The following is an 18,776-nucleotide window of genomic DNA, read 5'->3' on the forward strand; positions in this document are numbered from 1 at the left end:
CGATCGTCGCACGCGCGTCGTTATCGAAATGCCTACGAACCAGTGGTAAAGAGAGCGAAGAAGCAGCTCTGGAGCGGACGCGCACCGCAAGGCATAGGACTCGCCGAGTTCATAATCGGCGTTTTCCAGTTGCTACACCCCGAACCAGCGCCCGAACAGGTAAGTCGCATATACGTTAGAATGGGCTAGTTGATTCTTATGGAAGGTCTACACTAGGGCATTCGACATCAAGACAGAGCAGAATTTACCGCCCTCGGAATGCCGTGGCGCTCATAAAGTGATGTCAGTGTATCACACGAAGCACCCGTGCTGGCAACGAGACCACGTGTGTGTTCAAGGCGTTGACGGGCAAGGATACGTAAGTGGGCAAGCGGTTGAAAGAGTACAAGTAAACTGGAAGCTCCTTGACGACGTACGTTGTCAAGGGTTTGACTAACGGCATGGCGGTTGGAAGGGATAAGGTTTGAAGCGGGTTGGTTCAGAATAAAGCCATGGAAGCTCGTCTCGCAAAGGCAGACGAGGAATGTGTGCACCCTTTGTCAAAAGCTTATGGAAGGCAGTATTAAAGAACAGACATAATTTCACCACCCTCTCTGAACGCAGTCAAGAATAGAATCATGCAGCTTAATTAGTGGGGTTTGAAAACGGGGGCCGGGGGGGGGGGGGGGGGGGGGGGGGGATAGCATGTTCTCTCCGCATAACCACGGCTGGCATCGTTCAAAGCCGCCGCACCCTATCCCGTGATCGCGCGCGCTACTGAGAGCACGCCGACCACTGCGGGCCTTGCTCTAAGGGAAACAAGGGAACGGATCACGCCGTCCGTGGCGCTCGTGTAGCTGCGACGCAGGCGTCCTCTCTCGTTAGTTAAAGGTAACTGACTAGAAAGGGTGCATCGCGGGAAAGCAAACCAAAGGGGACGAGTAGGGCGCGTCCCCACAAATTTTGGTTACGCAAATGGATGAAGAAAATAGGGACACCTAATTCAGAATTCGATCGCATTCGAAACAGTTGATGCCTATACCGGAAGGGACTGATGGGACTTGCGAGTCCAAGGTTGCTCAGCCCTCTTCCCGTACATCACCTGCCAGTGGTGGCATGCAGGTCGAGACAAATCTGGTCTTGTGACGTCACTTCCCTCCAGCCAGTGGGCATACTCCGGTCTGGTGACATCATGTCCCTCCAGTCAGTCGGGGATTTATCCGTTATGGTGTCGTCACTGATGACGTCACTATCATCCAGCCATTCAAGATTTTTCTGGGCAACTCCGGTGATGCTTCAACGCCATCGCATAAAACTAATAAAAACTTCACCAAAGTCGCCTTCCAGAAACTTTTGACGGCGTGCGTATACAGAATCTTTCGCTGGTTATGATCTCCAATGGGCAGCCTGGTGTGCGGATAGGGTGTGCCGAGGATCTGAATACGACGGCTCGCTACGCCCAGTTCCCACGAGGCAGGTAACGATGCACTCTTTCTGCGCGCATCTGCCAGTGCGCAGTGCCTTGCTTGGCTCTCTGTCTGCCGGCCACCAAGGCGCGTGGATGGAACTGTTCCGGGGTAAGGTGCTCCTGAAGAAGGACGGCACGACCATGGCGGCCGAGGCGGCTCTGCGCAACAAGCGGCTCATCTGCATCTACTTTGCGGCCAAGTGGTGCCCACCTTGCCGAAACTTCACGCCCATGCTGGCCGAAGCCTACAGGGAGGCCAAGCAGGAAGGCCTCCCCATCGAGGTATACTACGCCTGCGGGTTCTTCTATGCGTTCCATGGTTCTTCAAGGTGGCCTTGTGGTAGAGCATCCGCCTCCCTTTCGGGAGGTGCTGGGTTCGATCCCCGGTGCCGCCGGGTACCCACCGGTGTCTTTCATGGGTACAAGATTTCCCCTGGTCTGGTCCTCGGCTGTCTAGGGTGACATGCTTGGGAAAAGGGTCTTGACCTCAGTTGCCTTGACGGATCAGAGATAAGTTCCACCGTCAAGCAACCCTAAATCCGCCTCGTGCGGTAGAATCTCAACTTGTGGCTCTTTACTGAAAAAGCTCTCGGTGACTCCTGTCTTGAAGCCCACAGTGACGGGATTTGAAGGCGCAGGCTCCCTTCCCAAGCAGTGCAACCATAGGAAGTCGAGCACCAGGCCGGGGCGTAGCTTTCACCCATTTCGAGAAAACCGGTGGGTACCCGGGCGGCGGCGGGAGCCGAACCCACCACCTCCCGAAGCCGAGGTGGGTCCTCTACCAAAGGAACGTGGTTTCACAGCTATTACAACATGTGGGCCAATTCGACCCTTCTGTATGCTTCTCTTCTGTGTTCCAGCTAAGATAGATCAAGATTTATAAAAAACAAACAAACCGCTCTTCCGAATTGAAATCGAGTGAATGTTGTCAGGAACAGCCGCTGGCGCTTATCTCGGAAACAACCGCGACGCGTAGATAAGTCGTGGGCAGCTTAGAATGCAGGAAGATGGCAGCACTTTACCAAGGAGGGAATGAGAGCGTTGTAAAAGGCGGCGCATATTCGGGCGCACGGAACAAGCTGTCACTTGGTATTTTTTTAAACTTCGCGGGCTTTATTTTTGCCGAACAGTAGAGACTACGCTAAGGCTACCTCGTCAGAAACACATGGGTCGGACCATTTTCTAGGCGCCCGACAACTTGTAACAAACATGCAAATCGGACAATAATTAGACACTAAGGAACGATCTCCTTTTTAAAGACGGGGATAATCTTTCCGCGTTTTAGTCCATGACGAAAAATGAAGGTTTTAAACATTAGGTTCACTATGAGTGGTAGAACGTCAGTAATGATGTGTGCAACCGTTTTAATGTGCACAGGATGAATATTATCAAGGACAGAACTCGTTGCTTTCAGATTACGGATTACGTTAATTATTCCCTGTGGTGCGGTTTGAAAAAAAAGAACGAGTGTGAAAGGCGACTATATAATGGGTGTTGGAGAACATGTCTGGGAGCCTTGTTGCTCTCATTAAAGAAACAGTTAAAAGCAGTTGCAATTTCTTCTCGGACGCTGTTATGTTGGACAAGAAATATTTCTTTCTGCATTTCGTTTAGAAAGTTTCTGGATCTAGATGATTCTTCCCACGGGTTTCGTTTTTCGCGCAGAGCTTGAAATGCCTTGTGAAGAATCCAATGTTAACTCAAGGTTATTTAGGTTAGGTTCGCTAGACTGCATTACTAACATCCGCGGCCCATCAGAAAGCCGACAAACGAACTTTCTTTTGTCGCAGTTAGTGTTCGTGTCGTCGGACCGAAACTCGACCGAAATGGTTGAATACGTGAAGACCTCCCACGGAGACTGGCTTTCGCTTCCCTACGGAGACGTATTGCAGTCGTGAGTTATTCATTCCATATTTCCGCGGCCTGTCTCACAACGCACAGCGCCCCAGCTAACCGTTCGCAAAAAACTACCTTAGATAATGCTAAACGGATGTCGATTACAGTAGTAGAACATAAGGTTTGGATTGGTTTATGGGGTTTCATCGTTCAAAAGCAACTCAGGCTATGAGTGACGCCGTAGTGAAAGGCTCCGGTGTATTGTTGATGGTCGCGGAGAGCAACTAGGAGCGTTAATTAATTTTAATTTATTGAATTAGGCAGTGATATCGACTTTTAAACGCCTGGAGCTTGTGAAAGACTTTCAGTTAGAATGTGCACAGCGCCAAGGACGGAATTTTTGTAGCAGTCGGTTTCTGCTAGAGAGGCAGCGCGAAATTCGAATACTTCGCGGCAAGAGAGCACGTTTCGGATATCCCGAGCATAGCAGCGCTGTTGTATTGGCCATTGGCAAAACCCGCCTATAGTTCGCGCAGCCGTAGTAGCTGTCAGCGCTTGCCGAAGGAGGGGGCGGAGGCTTGTGAGGAAATGAAGACGTTGTCATAAAAAGGTCGAGCCAGAATGCTCTCGCACTAAACGCAATTGCATCTTCAGATTTTTTTTCTTTTTTTTACAACAGCACTTCCAGGTGCTTGCAAGAATGACGACGCGGTTTCCCAACATTTTATGCACGTGGTCTCCGCCCAAGCAACATACGGAATCGGTCCAGTATTGGAAATGTATTGACAAAACTGGTCCTACAAAGGATCAGAGTGAAACCATACCTTTCCAATGTTGAGCCGATTACCTGTGCTCCATGGGCCATCCTTAAACCACCGGTACCAGGGCAGCGATGAGAACTGCACAGTGTGGCATTGACGACCGCTGTGATAGAGCGAAATGCAGTCTGGAAAGCTTCGAAGATTACCGCACTTCGAGTTCGTTTCATTGGCCACTCGCACAGCTCGGGCGGGAGCGTAGCCTGGGTATATAGCTCAACGATTTTCTTTGAAAAAAAGAAAAATCTGCCGTGCTGAGCTTATTTGCTTAGCGATTATTCAGCAAAGCTGTTAAACTGCGCGCTGTGATGCCGAAGTTGCGCGACCCTCCGGGCGCGGTAACCACCCGTGTCGTCGGCCCATGCACGGTGAAGCTTCGCTCGGGGAATGCTCCGTATAACAGCTCTCGCTGTATGATGAACGAAAATTTGTTTTCAGGAAAGGAAATTACGCAGTAACTGTCTCACTTCTCGGTGGGCACCTCTACCACGCCGTCAAGGAAGGCATGAATGAGGGAGTGAAGAAAGGGACGTCCTATAGCTGAGGGCCTCGGAATCATTTCGACCACCTGGAGTTTCTTTAACGTGTGCCGTGTGTCGCACACTGCATAGGAGCCGTTTGCATTTCGTGACAACCGAAACGCGACTGCCGTGGCCGAGACCGAACCCTCGTCCTCGGGTTCAGCAGCCGAACGCCTTAACCACCGAGTCACAGCGGCGGATACGACCCAATTTCCTTTGATTTGATGGACGCGGCGTACCATGGACCAATCAGCTTAGAGCAATGAAAAGAAATCAATTTCAGTCAAGCTTGTATCACTGCGTGTATGGTAACGGCCTTTATTCCCCCGCTGTTATTGTACCCTGTTTACATAGGGCCCGGAATCCAGTCAAGCTCTTCAGATCTCTAAATACTCACTGATTACCAACGAGATTAAGCTTCGGAGTAGAAACGAATTTGTCGGGTGCCGCTCTCTATCTCGCAGGGTTCTGAAGGCTCGCTACAAGGTTGCCGGCATACCGACGCTGGTGGTCATCAAGGCGGACGGCGCGCTAGTCTGCGCCAACGGCAGGCCCGACGTCCAGGCCAAGGCTAGCCAGGCGTTCAAGGACTGGCTCAGTTCCATATGAACCTGTTGAAGCGGAGAGGGAAGAGGAGACGAATAGGACGAACCTCGACCGCCATAACACTTCGGATGCCGTATAGCTGTCCTTCACATATATGTACAACGCATGTTAGGACGAAGATTACGAACTGCACTTTACTTAAAATATATACTACGTGTTACGCATGCATATTCGAACGCTTCGTTGTATGTACAAGTAGCTTCCATATAAAAGAGACCACACTATCGGCATTCAATCAATCATTTATTTATTTATGCGACAGTATTGAAGCTTCAATCAATCACATATTTATGCGACAGTATTGAAGGCCCATGGAGCCAAACTACGCCGTCGGTAATAAAATTAGCCTATTGGCTGGAGTGAAGCACCGTTATGAGACCGGAAGTAACGTCACTTCCGCTAATGACATCGTATGGCTAACGTATAATGGAATTAGGTGTGTCTGTTTTTCCACAGGAAGTATGTTTTGGCTACAGGAAGTAGCCGTTGTATAAGCGACGCATTCTTGTTTTGCTGCGTATCGAGCAGCTCACACACACAAAAAGACGGCTGCGTACTGAGGTAGCTTTCGTTCCTTGGTTGATTAAAGGGTAGTCATGAACTTTATGCGTAAAAGCTACGCGAGAATTTTGTCGCAGCTCCGTAAGCATCGCAGCGTAGACAAGCACGCTATCCGAATTTATTTCGCACAAACTATTAAACGTAACACAAACTTTCACCGCGCAATATCCAGGAAAAGTTACGAGTTTCATTTGTAGGAAATTTGACGACGCGCCAGATTGCAACGAAGCCGAGGTAGCTCAGTGATTCGGGCGCTCGGCTACCGATCCGGAGTACCCGGGTTCGAACCCGGCCTTGGCGACCGCGTTTCGATGGAGGCGAAACGCAAAAGGCGCCCATGTGCTTGCGATGTCAGCGCACGTTAAAGGCCTCCAGGTGGTCGAAATTATTCCGGAGACCTCCACTATGGCACCTATTTCTTCTTTCACTCGCACCTTCCTCCATTCCCTTACGGCGCGGTTCGGGTGTCCACCGAGCTGTGAGACAATTACTGCGCCATTTCATTTGCTTAAAACTCACTAAACACATTTCAGAACTCATGCACTATATAGTTTGGCAGCATACCAGTATTTAAGAAAATCAGGCTGCTCAGTATGTAATAATTCATTTCAAAGCGTCGGCGAGGTAACGGCAAGAGAGAGAGAAACAACTTTATTGCCATAGATTGGAGGTATTTAGGGCAGGTGGGCTTGGTGTGGCCCCCAGGTGGGGGCGACTTCCTGGGCCCACGAAATGAGTGCCAGTTGGATGCTCTTGTCTGGCCTTTTGAGGAGTTGGTTCCATCCTTCTTCGGAGGGAGCTGGCAGTAAGGTTCGAGGGGGCGGATTTCCCGCGCAACCCCAGAGGATGTGTGCCTGGGTGGCGATTTCTCCCTGGTAACAATTTTGGCAGACGGGGTCATATTCCCCGTCTGTGATGAGTGAAAGTCTAGAATGGCTAAGGATGGAGTGCGTCTGCAACCTGCGGAGCAAGCTGGCTTGCGCTCGATTCAAGTCGGGGTGTGGAGGCGGGAACTGGCGTCTCATCTCTCTGTAGAGGTTGGTAATTTCGGCAAATGTCTGGGGAGCCTCGGCAAGAGCGTCTGGGTAATGCTGCAGTGAGCGAGTTTAGGTGTCGGAGGTAATTGTGAAGTTAAACTCGTTGCAGCTAGGCGAGACTCCTAGGCGAGAATAAATTTGTCAAAGTTTTGGGCACCTTTTTTTTCATGAGAAAATTGCATAAAACTCAGTTCCAGCCTCAAAAGAAAGGGTTTATTCGCTTTACTTTTTAGCGGCTCAAGTGGCTCCCTTGGTTCTCAAGAAGAGCCAGTGAATGCACTCTGCATGTATACGGTAAGTCGCCGTCAACTTTTCAGTAAATTTACAAAGTGCTGCATAAGCACTAGCGCACAGTTATAGTTACATAGCGTAAAGTTCGTTCCTCGTCGTTTCGAAGAGCGCTTTCCATCTTGACTTCTGTCAGAGCAGCCACCCACGTCACGTGGTGTTGGCTGCAGCAGCACGTCGTTCACGGAAGCGCAGGCCGAGCAAACACAGACAATGAGAGCAGAAGGAAACTGTACAAGCTGAATATACAGAGCCCCAAATTTATCCTGTCAAGTAGCACTTTACGGAAACTGCGACCTTTGTGTCATTAGATACAGCCAATGCTACGCCTAAAAAAAAAGAAATAAAGCAAGAATCAGCCGCGTGAATAGCGGAAAGCAGTCCATTTGCTAGCGATGCGACAGCCATGCGCCACAATGAAAGCACCTGAACAAACGTCAAAACAAGAAACGTGGTTTGTGCACGTGAAGTTATAAAATTGTCAAATACAGCACACTTTTAGGTATTCTTTTGAAAACATGAGCGTATATAACACGAAACGGAGAATTAAATGTACGTAAAAACACGACAAAACAAGTTTCCCAGCGTCTGTGACGCCCTATGTCCGACGAACATCTCGGTGCAGCTCGCGCGCGCGGCATCGCGGTAATCAGTGTATAATGGCGGAGTTATTGCCGCTTTGGAGACACGCTGGCCGTAGACTTCCGCTTCTTGCTGCGTAGCGGCGTCCCGGAACCGCTGCGACTGCCGGCCTGCGTCACCTCTTTCAGCAGCGTCTTCTCGGAGAGCGTCAGCAACAACATCGAGAAGACCATCGTGTGGACGGCTGCCACTCCCAATGGAAGCGCCGTGAGGTCGCTGGGGAGGGCATCCTCGACGACCCTGAACGCCTCCGACGTCATGGCGCCCAGCCTGCCGAACATGTACGCCCCCGAGAAGGCCACGCTGCGGATCTGGGTGGGGAACAGCGCCACCGTGTGGACGCAAAGCAGGACGTAGGCGATGTTGAGGAGCAACACCCTCCACATGAGGCCCAACTGAGCCGGAAAGATGAGGCCGAAGTACTGCAAGGCCGCCTGGAATAGCAGTAGCAGGGAGACCGCCAGTAAGAAGACTACCAGGGGAGTCCGCCGGCGGCGATACTTGGTGATGAAGTAGGCCACGGCCATGGCCGGCGCATTACCAACGATGACAATCCACTTGAGGACCGAGATGTGCGGCAGGTTGAGGTTCCGAGTGTAGTAGCTGACGTACAACGTAAACCAGCAACCGAAGATGACGAAGCAGTGGGCCAGCACGATCCGAGAATAGAAGTAGCGCAGCCAAGGTTGGCGAGCCGCCGGTTGGCATTCATCCTGCCGGTCGCGGTTGGTAGCTTCTGCTCCTCCGGCAGGGCCAGCCAGCATCTCCTTGACCTTCTCCAGGCGCTCGACGACGACCTCGGGATCTTCCTTGTTGAGCCGGGCGGCCCAGAGAGCCACGCGTCGAGCTTCTTGGAAGCGCTTGTTGACGATGAGCCAGTGGGGCGACTCCTCGGTGAAGTACACCGTCAGGATGAGCGCCAGCGCCGGCGCCACAAGCCCCGCGTGGCAGATGCGCCAGTCGAGCGCCAGGAACGCGATGCCGCCCACGTACACAGGCGCGAGCACAGTGGGCCAGCAGACGGCGAGTGCGCAGAAGGCCTCCCGCGGTCCCGGAGGCGTCGACTCGAACAGGAGCACGTAGGCGACGACCTCGAGAGCGCTCACGGCCGCTGAAGACACGAAGCGCAGCGCGATGAACAAGGCCGCAGTGGGCGCCAGAGGGGTGGCCACGCCAGAGCACAGGAGCGTGCCCAGACACGCCCACATGACCGGCCTGCGACCCCATCGGTTGGACGTGAGCCCCGCGAATGGCACGGACAGTGCTCCTCCGCACATGAAGGCCGCGCTGATGAGGTGCTGGTACCAGGCACGGTCGCAGACCATGTTCCACTGGACCACCACTGTGCGGCCCGTCATGCGCGTGTCATAGTCCCAGGCGTCGCAAGCGACCACGGCCCGAGGTTCGCCTACGGCGTCCGCGCCAGCTACTCCCTCTGTCGGTGCGACTGACGTATCGTAGCGGCTGCAGCGATTGAACCTTGCTGCGGAGCCCGACAGCCGTGGCAGAGACAGATTCTTCCAGACCTCTGCGCTCGTGTTGGAGTACTCGGCGCTGGGCCGGCACCAGTGTTCCACGGGCTCCAGGTCGGTGGAGACGGCGAAGCTGTACGAGTAGGCGACGAACGTGGTGATTACCGCGGAGAGAAGCACCAGCCTCTGGAAGCGTCCGAATCCGAACACGACCAAGGTCTGCAAGAGCGTCTCCGTCTCGCTGTTCGAGAATGGCTCGGCCGCCGGACGGAACAGGTTCGGCAGCAAGCCTGACACCAAGCTACGGGAACGCTTTCGTCTCGCCATAATTATTTCGGTGGTTCCCTTGATGCCTCGAAACTTAAGCCCTGGCCGCTCCTGAATCGTAGAATGTTCTTCTTCGTCTCCTCTCGCGCAAGCACGCGCCTCGACGTGCCGGTGGCCGAGACACGGGAGATTAAGCTTTCTCTTTTTTATCTGATGAGAATGATAGGTCAAAGGCTACAACATAACTTCCTTTCCTTTTTCATTATGCCTGATGGCAAACAGCTCGAATAAAAAAAAACGTTAACAGACCGCAAGCGGGCAGAGTGGGCCGGGGATCAAACACGGTTTAACGACAACTTAGTCGAAATCAAGAGGAAGAAATGGGCTTGGGCAGGGCACGTAATGCGAAGGCAAAATAATCGCTGGTCCTTAAGGGTAACGGAGTGGATTCTGAGAGAAGGCAGCGTAGCAGGGGCGCCAGAAAGTTTGGTAGGCGGATGAGATTAAGAAGTTTACGGGGATACGCTGGCTGCAGCTGGCAAAGGACAGGGTTAATTGGAGAGACATGGGAGAAGCCTTTGCCCTGCAGTGGGCTTAGTCAGGCTGATGATGATGATGGTGGTGAAACCAATTGGGATCACCACCAACACCCTTCCAATTGGAACCACCTGGAAAATGAATTGGTCCAATTGGAACCAGTTGGAAATCCAATTTGTTCTAGTGTTTTTTTTTTCAATGGGACGGCTTTACGCGGACTGAAACGCATCTCCTCATCTCCTAAAGGCCCAAGCGATATGAAATAAAGTGTGCGACATCCTTGGTTTACTTCCTTTCTCCAAGTGTATTTTGCATAGCACTGTCACAATGCAAAGTGTACGAATTACGCAGCCTACCGTACCTACAAAGGCCGTGTAAAACTGCACGTTCGATAATCTAACTAGACAATCATAATAACGGCGTTTATATAAGTGTGCGAGGAATCGAATCCCCACAATACGTTAAAAAAATTGCATGCAGTTACACGGCAGCTTAAGCGCATTCGATGCTACTACGCCAGCCGTAGCCGTCTTCCTGTGCACCCTTATTCTTTCGCTACCTCCAGCCACACCTCTAGACAACTACGATCCTTAGGCGCGAACCGCGCCCCTGTCTGATATATCAGGTGAAGCTCATGGTGCCTAAGCTGCAAATTCCACACAAATTGTGGCGAGGGAGGCGACTCGCCAAGCTCTCAGCTCCGCACTCATATCACTCCTTTTACGCGTAGCGCCCTCCCGTGCCGCTCCGAGCTCTCATATCGCTGAAACTAGCTGAAACAATCCCGCTCTCCGCCCGCTGACAATACACTTCCTAGTTCTAGGGTGGCACGGCTGACTAAAATCGAACCCTTTTAAACCAAAGTTTCTGAAAGCCACTTCCAAACAAGCGCATGGTCACGCCTCTAGACGTAGCCACAGCAGCTCTTAAGAATAGTGGCGCTGAAACAATACAACCAATACAACTTTATCGCCTGAATAAATAGTTTTTATTTCGGTTTCTTTACTTTTTTTTGCTACAGTAGTCACATTTCAGCTAGGTTGAACGCATGCACAAATGTCGGAGTGGTGTGCAGTCCGTGGGGAAGTGTTTGCGGACACGTATCGCATGGTGTGGGCATGCCCTGCCAGTCCTGCTTTCCAACCCCACCCTCACCCCACCCGAGAGGACTGGGAGGCTGCCCTGCTCGGCTGCTCAACTCTCCAGGACCAACGAGCCCTGGTGACAAGAGCCCGGGCCGCCGCGGGAGCCTCAGGGGTCACGGACTAGGGATCCCTCCTAGTGATTGTGAGGGCCGGGCCCTTCAAGACCGGTCCAAGCAATACCTATTCTGTAAATAGGATTGGATTGGAAAACATTTATTCCGTCAAAAATGCAGATGCAGACGGTCCGCGCTAGATGGCCACCAAACCATGGCTGGCGGCGACCTGAGCGGCCCACTCGGTGGCCAAGGTTTGAATGCCCGGGTCCGAGCTGACCAGCACGGCCTCCCATCGCTCAACAGAAGGAATTCGTACTAGATCCTCCGGTGGAGGTTCTTCTTTACATTGCCATAGTATGTGGTCATACGCGGCTGTTTCGCCACAGAACCTGCACTCGGGGATATAGTCATCCGGGTACATTTGTGATAATAGATAGAGGGTAAGAAAGGACCTCGTTTGGAGTCTCCTCCAGGTGGTCTCTTGCGCCTTATCCAACGTTTTGTCAGGCGGTGGAAATTTGTGTCTTTCCAATTTGTAATGAGTTGTAATATCATGAAAAGACGCCAGCGCCTCCTTGGAGTAATCCATGGATACGGACGACCCACCGACTCGGTTGACGAAACCTCGAGCCATGTTGTGGGCCGCCTCGTTTCCCGGATTCCCCGAGTGAGCCGGCACCCATATCACCTCAATTTCCTTGTAAGGTTCCCTGGTGTTGCGACCCGGGTAGCATGGCCGGAGACCGGTGATGGGACGAGGAGTATGGGAGACTGGGTTCGGAAGAAAGGTAACGAAAAACTTTATACACTTATTTACATTATTTACATAGAGCGGGACTGAGAATGGCTCCCAGTGGAAGGGCACGTCTTCGTCAACCGTAGTCGACTGGAGCTAGCAGGCTTCTCTCGGCCACACTCACAGCCGAGTTAAATATCGTTCGGATTCCCCAGATCCCTGGCTGGGGAATAATGTTCGAAGAGCACTGTCCAATCGGATGGACCGAAGGGGACGTTCTTGTTACCACCCACGGCAGGGCAGGTGCGGGCTTTTCCACTCTCTCGCAGCTGAGTCGATGAGAGGGGGAGATGCTGACTCATCCAGCCCGGCTGGAAAGGAATCTCCCGAGCGGTTCGTCGCTGGGAGGAAGCTGATGTGCGGCGGTGGCGAGCTCGTCGGCTTGCTCGTTGCCGCGGATGCCGCAGTGACCGGGCACCCACTGCACGCGAATACTGCATCTGCGCTCCGCGAGGCGCTCAATGCGCTCGCGTAACGCGCACAGCAACGTGGTGCCACGGGCGGGAGTCTGCAGGCGGCTGAGGGCGGCACGGGAATCACACAGCAGAGCACACCTGGGTGGCGGCGGAGTAAGGGTGAGCACCAGGTCCAAGCCCAGGCGAAGACCCAGTAGCTCCGCCGTGGTCGAAGAGCCCAGGTAAGCCACTCTTTGCTGGCGGTGCAGCTGCAGGGCGGGGATGGTGGCCGCTGTGGCGAGCGAGCAGTTTTCGCTCACCACGGAGCCGTCAGTGAACACAAGCAGATGGTCGCGCAGTTGCTCGTAGATGACGGCTCCGGCTAGCTACTGCACTGCACATAGTGGTGTGCTGCGTTTTCCCGCGATGCCGACGATCTCTCGCTGTACCTCCGTCGTGAGGGACCAGGGGGAGCAGAGGCCGTAGGGGGGCGTGGCGCGCGTCAGCTGGTCATATTCCTGCAGTGCCGCGCCCATTCTTGAGCGCGGGTAGTGACGAAGGCGCTGCAGGAGTTCCGCGCCGTCTGGTGCGCGGTGAAGGCGGTCAATGTGGTGCAACGAGCGCTGCGTGGCCTGTAGCTGCAGCGGCCACGCGCCCGCCTCGGCCAGTGTCGCCTCGCATTGCGAGTTTCCGGGTAGACCGAGGCAGGTCCGCAGCGCTTTGCGATGCTGCACCTCCAGTGCCTTCCATGATGGTTTGCGCACCGTGACGAGGGGCAGCGCGTAGAGTATCGCCCCTAAGGCTGCGGCGTTGTAGAGGCGCAGCCTGCTGAGAAATCCCCTGGCCCCGGGCGGTGAGCTTGCGCACAGCGGCTGTAGTCCTCTTCATCTGCTGGCAGGCCCTGGTCGCCGCGGGGCGGAAGGAGAGGCGCTGGTCGATTTCCAGGCCGAGGTACCGCACGGAGCTCTTCCACGGCAGCGGCGTCCCAGCCAACGTCAGCGGCGCCAGGCGGGCGCATCTGCGAGCTGCGCAGGCCATGGCTGCAGTCTTCTCCGCGCAAAGCGCCAGGCCGAGGCCCCGCAACCGGTCGCCGATAGCGTCAAAGGACCCCTGGAGACAGTCTCTCACGCGGGAAGCCTCGCCTGGAGGTCCCAAGCACCACAGAGCGATGTCGTCCGCGTATATGGAGATGTACACGCGGTGCCGGTTGCCTGTGGGCAGACAGCCCGGCACCGCCGACATCGCCACATTGAACAGGGACGGGGACAACACCGACCCCTGCGGCACGCCTAGATCCACCGGGCGGGGCTGAGAGAGAGCCGCTCCCACGCGCACGCGAATAGTGCGCGCGTTGAGGAACCCCTGCACATAACGCAACAGACGAACGACCACGCCCGCCTCTTCCAGCCTCGCGAGAATTACCGCACGGTGGACGTTGTCAAACGCACTCGACACGTCGAGCAGCAAGAGCAGTGCTACCTGCCGCGCCGCCACGGCGTGCTCGAGTGCGGAGACAACGTCCGCGATTGAATCTGCCGCGCAGCGCATCCCGCGAAACCCTGTCTGACGCTCGTCGAACAAGTCTGCCTCCGCGGCCCGCGCATGCAGGCGTTGGAGCGCCATATGCTCCATCAGCTTGCATGCCGCCGACGTTAGCGCCACTGGCCGGTATCCGCTGAGCTCCGTGGGTGGGCGGCCTGGCTTCGGTATCGGGCAGACGACCGCTGTGCGCCACTCCTCAGGTAGCACCCCGCGTTCCCACACCAGGTTGAGCTGCCGCAGGAGGACTTGACGTTGTTCCGCGTCCAGGTTGCGCAGCATCTGGTACGTAACCCCGTCTGGCCCGGGCGATGAGCGGCGGGTGCAGTGGTGCAGCGCGTCGTTCAGTTCCGCCGCTGTGAAGAGCGCGTTGCACGGGCCGTCATCCGGGGCGGGGGAAGAGTACCTGGCGTCAAAACTGGGGCCCGATGTCGTCACTGCACTGCTCGCGGGACGCTGTGGCGCAAATCGGTCAGCGAACTGCTCAGCCAGCTGTTGGTTTGTTTGGCCGCTCGAGATGGCGAGAGCGGCCAGGGGCTGAGGGTTCGCCTGAGGTGTAGTGATGCGCCGCAGGGTGGTGAAGAGCCGCCGCGCGCTGCGATCCTTCTCCATCGTGTTGCAGAGAGAAGCCCACTGCCGTCGATAAAGCTTGTTGGAGTGACGCCTTGCCGCTGCGTCCAGCCGATTGTAGACCGTCCAGTCTTCTGGCTTGTCCGTCCGTCGCGCCCTGCGCTCCACCTTGTCCCTTTTGTCGCGCAGATCGAGCAGCTTATTGTCGGGTGTTGGCTGACCTGCCCGCACCTCTGCGCGACGCGTGGCTGCGAGGGCGCTCCGGACAAGACTGGTGAAGTAATCGGCGCCGGACGCAGCGGCGGCGTCCACCTCTTGGCGGAAGCGGCCCCAATTCACGATTGCGTACGTACGCATGGTGCGCGCCTCTTTAGCAGTGGGCTCTATGGTGATGGAGAAGTGATCCCAGCCCCAGAGTGATGGTCCCAGCTGCGTTGCTGTGTCATGCAGGTCGTCGCCGCGCCGGTCGTTGCGCGCACTGCCCCACGCACAATGATGGGCGTTGAAGTCACCAACTATGAGCTGGCGCGGGGCACAACACGACGACACTGCACGAAAACACAGCGCGTTCCACGCCACAGCTGGGCGCACATAAACACTGGCCACTGATGTGTCAACACCCCCGACGCGCACTGTCACTGCCACGCACTCCTGAACGTCACCCGTCGCCGCCGCCGTGCCGACGACCGCGTGCTGGACGTCGCGTCGCACATAAATGGAGGCCCGCGATTTCCCGGGTCGATGGGCTGGGTCGCCGCAGGGGATCGATGCACATGACTCCTCCTCACACTGCGTTGGTGAATGGTAACCGATGTAGCCGGGCAGCCGCCTTTGGGGCTCCCCATCCCGCAGCCGGACGTAAGTTTCCTGCAGCGCGATCACCTCTGGTTGTTCGGATGTTATGCGTGAGCGGAGCTCAGCGTATCGCGCTGCAAGGGAGCGGACGTTCCATTGCAGGACTGTGGGAATGCGGGGTACTGCCCGGCGACTAGCCATGTTGTTGGCTGTTTAGTGCAGGAGGGCCTGTCGCTTCCTCACAGATGCGGCGACCCTCGGAGCCCTCTGGCAGGAGCACGCTTAGTGCTCGCAGCGCGGCCTGCAGGCGCTCGATTAAGGCGTCGCGTGCGTCCAGAGGGGAGCCACCGGAGGTAGTCGGTGCAGGCCTCACTGGTGCGGTGCGGGAACCGGCCTGCTGCTTGGGATGCTGCCCCCGCTGCTTCTGAGGCCGGAGCTGCTGAGAAGGCTGCTGCTGCTGCTTGCTGTGGCCCGCAACCTGCGCATAGCTGCGCTTGCTTGGTTGCTGCTGTGCAGCCTGCGGAGCCGTTTCTTCGCATACAACCGCGCGCACGGCCCGTCGTGAGAGAGGCACCTCTGACGAAGCCAAAATCGTGGCGACATGCCTCTCTCGTTGCCAGTGGGGGCATGAAGGGTCCGTGGCAGGGTGTCGACCGCCGCAATTTGAGCAGCGCGATTTTCCGCTGGTGCACGCTCCAGTGTCGTGTGGCGCACCGCAGCGGGCACAGCGGGCAGCAGCTCTGCAGGCCTCGGTGGCATGGCCCAGGCTGGAACAGCGGGAACACTGCAGTGGGCGCGGGCGGCAGGGCCGGACAGCGAGGCGCCGCCTGTAAATGAACACATGCGGCGGCGGGATCGGCGCCGCAAATCGGAGATGCAGCGTGCTTCCCGACAGCGACGCCGACGTCACTGCCACCGCCGACTCCACAGCGGCAAGCAGCTGATCCGCTGAGCGGCGCGCGTCCACGCCGAACACGAGCCCACTGGACTGGTTGCGAGGAGCTGGCTCCCTGGCGCACACAGCCAGGCCACGGATGACAGTCGTGGCCAGAAGCGAGCCGAAGGTAGCTGCGCAGCCGGTGTCCACCGCCACGACGTTCCGCCGCGTGTTAACGCGAACCGCCAGCACGCCAGGGCGCGGGCCCAGCTCCTCAGCAATCTCCCAGCCCTGTTCCCTGCTTATGGCCACGCCGCGTTCCGCTGGCCGGAACAGGACTGTCCAGTGGAGCTCCTCATGGACCGCCACAGCAGCAGCAGCTCTCTGCAGGGCAGCCTTACGCCTTCGCTGTGCTCGGGTTGAAGCCTGGCGCCAGGGGATCAGGCTGGCGGTCTCCAGTGAGCATGAGGATGCCAGGGGGGCGTGGCGTTCGTTGCTGTCAGGCACGCTGGCAGCGTGCGCCGCGCTCCGTCTGAGAGCCGCAGCTGCGGCCTCTGGGTCACGTGCTGGGTTTGCTGGCTTCTGCGCCGCGTCAGCCGATGTCGTCACCGGCAGCTGGTCCCTCAGGGTGGGGGCTTGCGTTCCGGTGAGAGCAGGGGGAAAGCAGCCAGCACTGGCAGACACGCCATTGTCGGCTGTCACCTCCCTGGCTCTTTGTCCTGTGGTCGCTCCCTCAGGACGCGGAGGGGGAGGTGAGACAGGTGCAGTTAGCTGCAGCGCTTCGCGCTTAGCAGCAGATTCCTCGCCCCCGCTGCCTTTGCTCCCCTCCCCCTCTTCAGAGTGGGTGGAACGGCGCCGCTTGCGATGGATGCTTTGATCCACGGCGTCGTCCCCCTCTGGCTCTTCTACAGCTGCTTCCACCGCTGCTGGAATGTAGCCGCCGCCGAGTGGTGGCTGCAGGACCGGGCTGGCAATGGCGGCTCCCACGTAGAGCTGTGCACGGGCCGCAAATTCTAGCCCGCGCCCGGCCCGAGCCCTACACTACTGACGGAGGCCCGGCCCGGCCCGACACTGAAGAAACCTAAGCCCGCCCGGGCCCGGCCCGAGTTAAGGCCAGGCCCGGGCCCGGCCCGACCTGCAAAACTGAAATTGAAGTGACGATGAAACAGAAAGAGATAATTTAAGGAAAATTAGTTTATTTCAATGTTTTTAAAATGCTCGGCTCTCATGGTCTAGAATACTACAGGAACCTTACTACCCGGAAACCCGCAGAGCTCTAAACTTTTGACTGAAGGCTAATTCACTCTGGTGACTCGCGGAGGCACTCTAATCGTCACGGAAGGGGCGACCCCAATGAGTCGCCAGCGACACGTTTGGTGCCTGATTTCGCTGTCGTCCGTGACGAATCGGAGACCGGTTCTGACCTTTGACCGAGTCGGACGTGTTTTTTGACGCTCCTTCGACTTCGGCCGGGCCTAGCTACGCCGTGCAGCAACCGGGTTGGGCCCGCATCGCCTGCACGTACGACCCGCAGGCAACGGACCTGGACCTAGGATAGCCACCTCCCGTGGCCCCCCGGCCATGGAGCCCCACCAGGAGGCCCGCGGCCGCGGAATACGCAAGCCTAGGACTGTGCCGGACGGACCTCGTTCGCAGAGCGCACGCCGCGACCGGTCTATCGAATCATCTCCGCTGCTAGAGAGGTGGATAGAGTGCGTGCAACGCGCAACACAGCGCGCTGCCCTGACTCCGGAGACGGCGAAGGCAACGCTACGCACCTTGGCCCTTCCGCCACGTGCTGCTGCGATGGCGGCGCGCGCGGACCAACACGTGGGAGCCGCCATTGCCAGCCCGGTCCTGCAGCCACCACTCGGCGGCGGCTACATTCCAGCAGCGGTGGAAGCAGCTGTAGAAGAGCCAGAGGGGGACGACGCCATGGATCAAAGCATCCATCGCAAGCGGCGCCGTTCCACCCACTCTGAAGAGGGGGAGGGGAACAAAGGCAGCGGGGGCGAGGAATCTGCTGCTAAGCGCGAAGCGCTGCAGCTAACTGCACCTGTCTCACCTCCCCCTCCGCGTCCTGAGGGAGCGACCACAGGACAAAGAGCCAGGGAGGTGACAGCCGACAATGGCGTGTCTGCCAGTGCTGGCTGCTTTCCCCCTGCTCTCACCGGAACGCAAGCCCCCACTCTGAGGGACCAGCTGCCGGTGACGACATCGGCTGACGCGGCGCAGAAGCCAGCAAACCCAGCACGTGACCCAGAGGCCGCAGCTGCGGCTCTCAGACGGAGCGCGGCGCACGCTGCCAGCGTGCCTGACAGCAACGAACGCCACGCCTCCCTGGCATCCTCATGCTCACTGGAGACCGCCAGCCTGATCCCCTGGCGCCAGGCTTCAACCCGAGCACAGCGAAGGCGTAAGGCTGCCCTGCAGAGAGCTGCTGCTGCTGTGGCGGTCCATGAGGAGCTCCACTGGACAGTCCTGTTCCGGCCAGCGGAACGCGGCGTGGCCATAAGCAGGGAACAGGGCTGGGAGATTGCTGAGGAGCTGGGCCCGCGCCCTGGCGTGCTG

The 18,776-nt window shown here is 56.7% G+C and overlaps 2 protein-coding genes across 2 annotated transcripts; one reads left to right on the forward strand and one right to left on the reverse strand.

Moving 5' to 3' along the window:
• The first annotated feature begins 1,524 nt into the window (after positions 1 to 1,524).
• LOC149365873 (nucleoredoxin-like protein 2) lies at positions 1,525 to 5,425 on the forward strand. The gene is made up of 3 exons (XM_089547562.1): positions 1,525 to 1,729; positions 3,238 to 3,341; positions 5,087 to 5,425. The coding sequence occupies exons 1-3, from the start codon at positions 1,541 to 1,543 to the stop codon at positions 5,229 to 5,231; spliced, it is 438 nt and encodes a 145-aa protein (XP_089403688.1). The 5' UTR covers positions 1,525 to 1,540; the 3' UTR covers positions 5,232 to 5,425.
• A 2,324-nt stretch (positions 5,426 to 7,749) lies between these two features.
• Positions 7,750 to 9,601, reverse strand: LOC149365874 (solute carrier family 22 member 6-B-like). The gene has a single exon (XM_089547661.1). The coding sequence runs from the start codon at positions 9,553 to 9,555 to the stop codon at positions 7,783 to 7,785; it is 1,773 nt and encodes a 590-aa protein (XP_089403787.1). The 5' UTR covers positions 9,556 to 9,601; the 3' UTR covers positions 7,750 to 7,782.
• Positions 9,602 to 18,776: the final 9,175 nt, after the last annotated feature.

The sequence above is a fragment of the Amblyomma mixtum genome, chromosome 1, assembly GCF_055824585.1.
Source record: "Amblyomma mixtum isolate Tamu chromosome 1, ASM5582458v1, whole genome shotgun sequence".
In the NCBI taxonomy this organism is placed as follows: Eukaryota; Metazoa; Arthropoda; class Arachnida; order Ixodida; family Ixodidae; genus Amblyomma; species Amblyomma mixtum.

Coding starts and splice junctions, on each gene's coding strand:
- LOC149365873 (XM_089547562.1), top strand. CDS start 1,541: ATGGAACTGTTCCGGGGTAAGGTGCTCCTGAAGAAGGACGGCACGACC. Junction 1,730..3,237: donor AGGAAGGCCTCCCCATCGAG/GTATACTACGCC, acceptor CTTTTGTCGCAG/TTAGTGTTCGTGTCGTCGGA. Junction 3,342..5,086: donor TACGGAGACGTATTGCAGTC/GTGAGTTATTCA, acceptor TCTATCTCGCAG/GGTTCTGAAGGCTCGCTACA.
- LOC149365874 (XM_089547661.1), bottom strand. CDS start 9,555: ATGGCGAGACGAAAGCGTTCCCGTAGCTTGGTGTCAGGCTTGCTGCCG.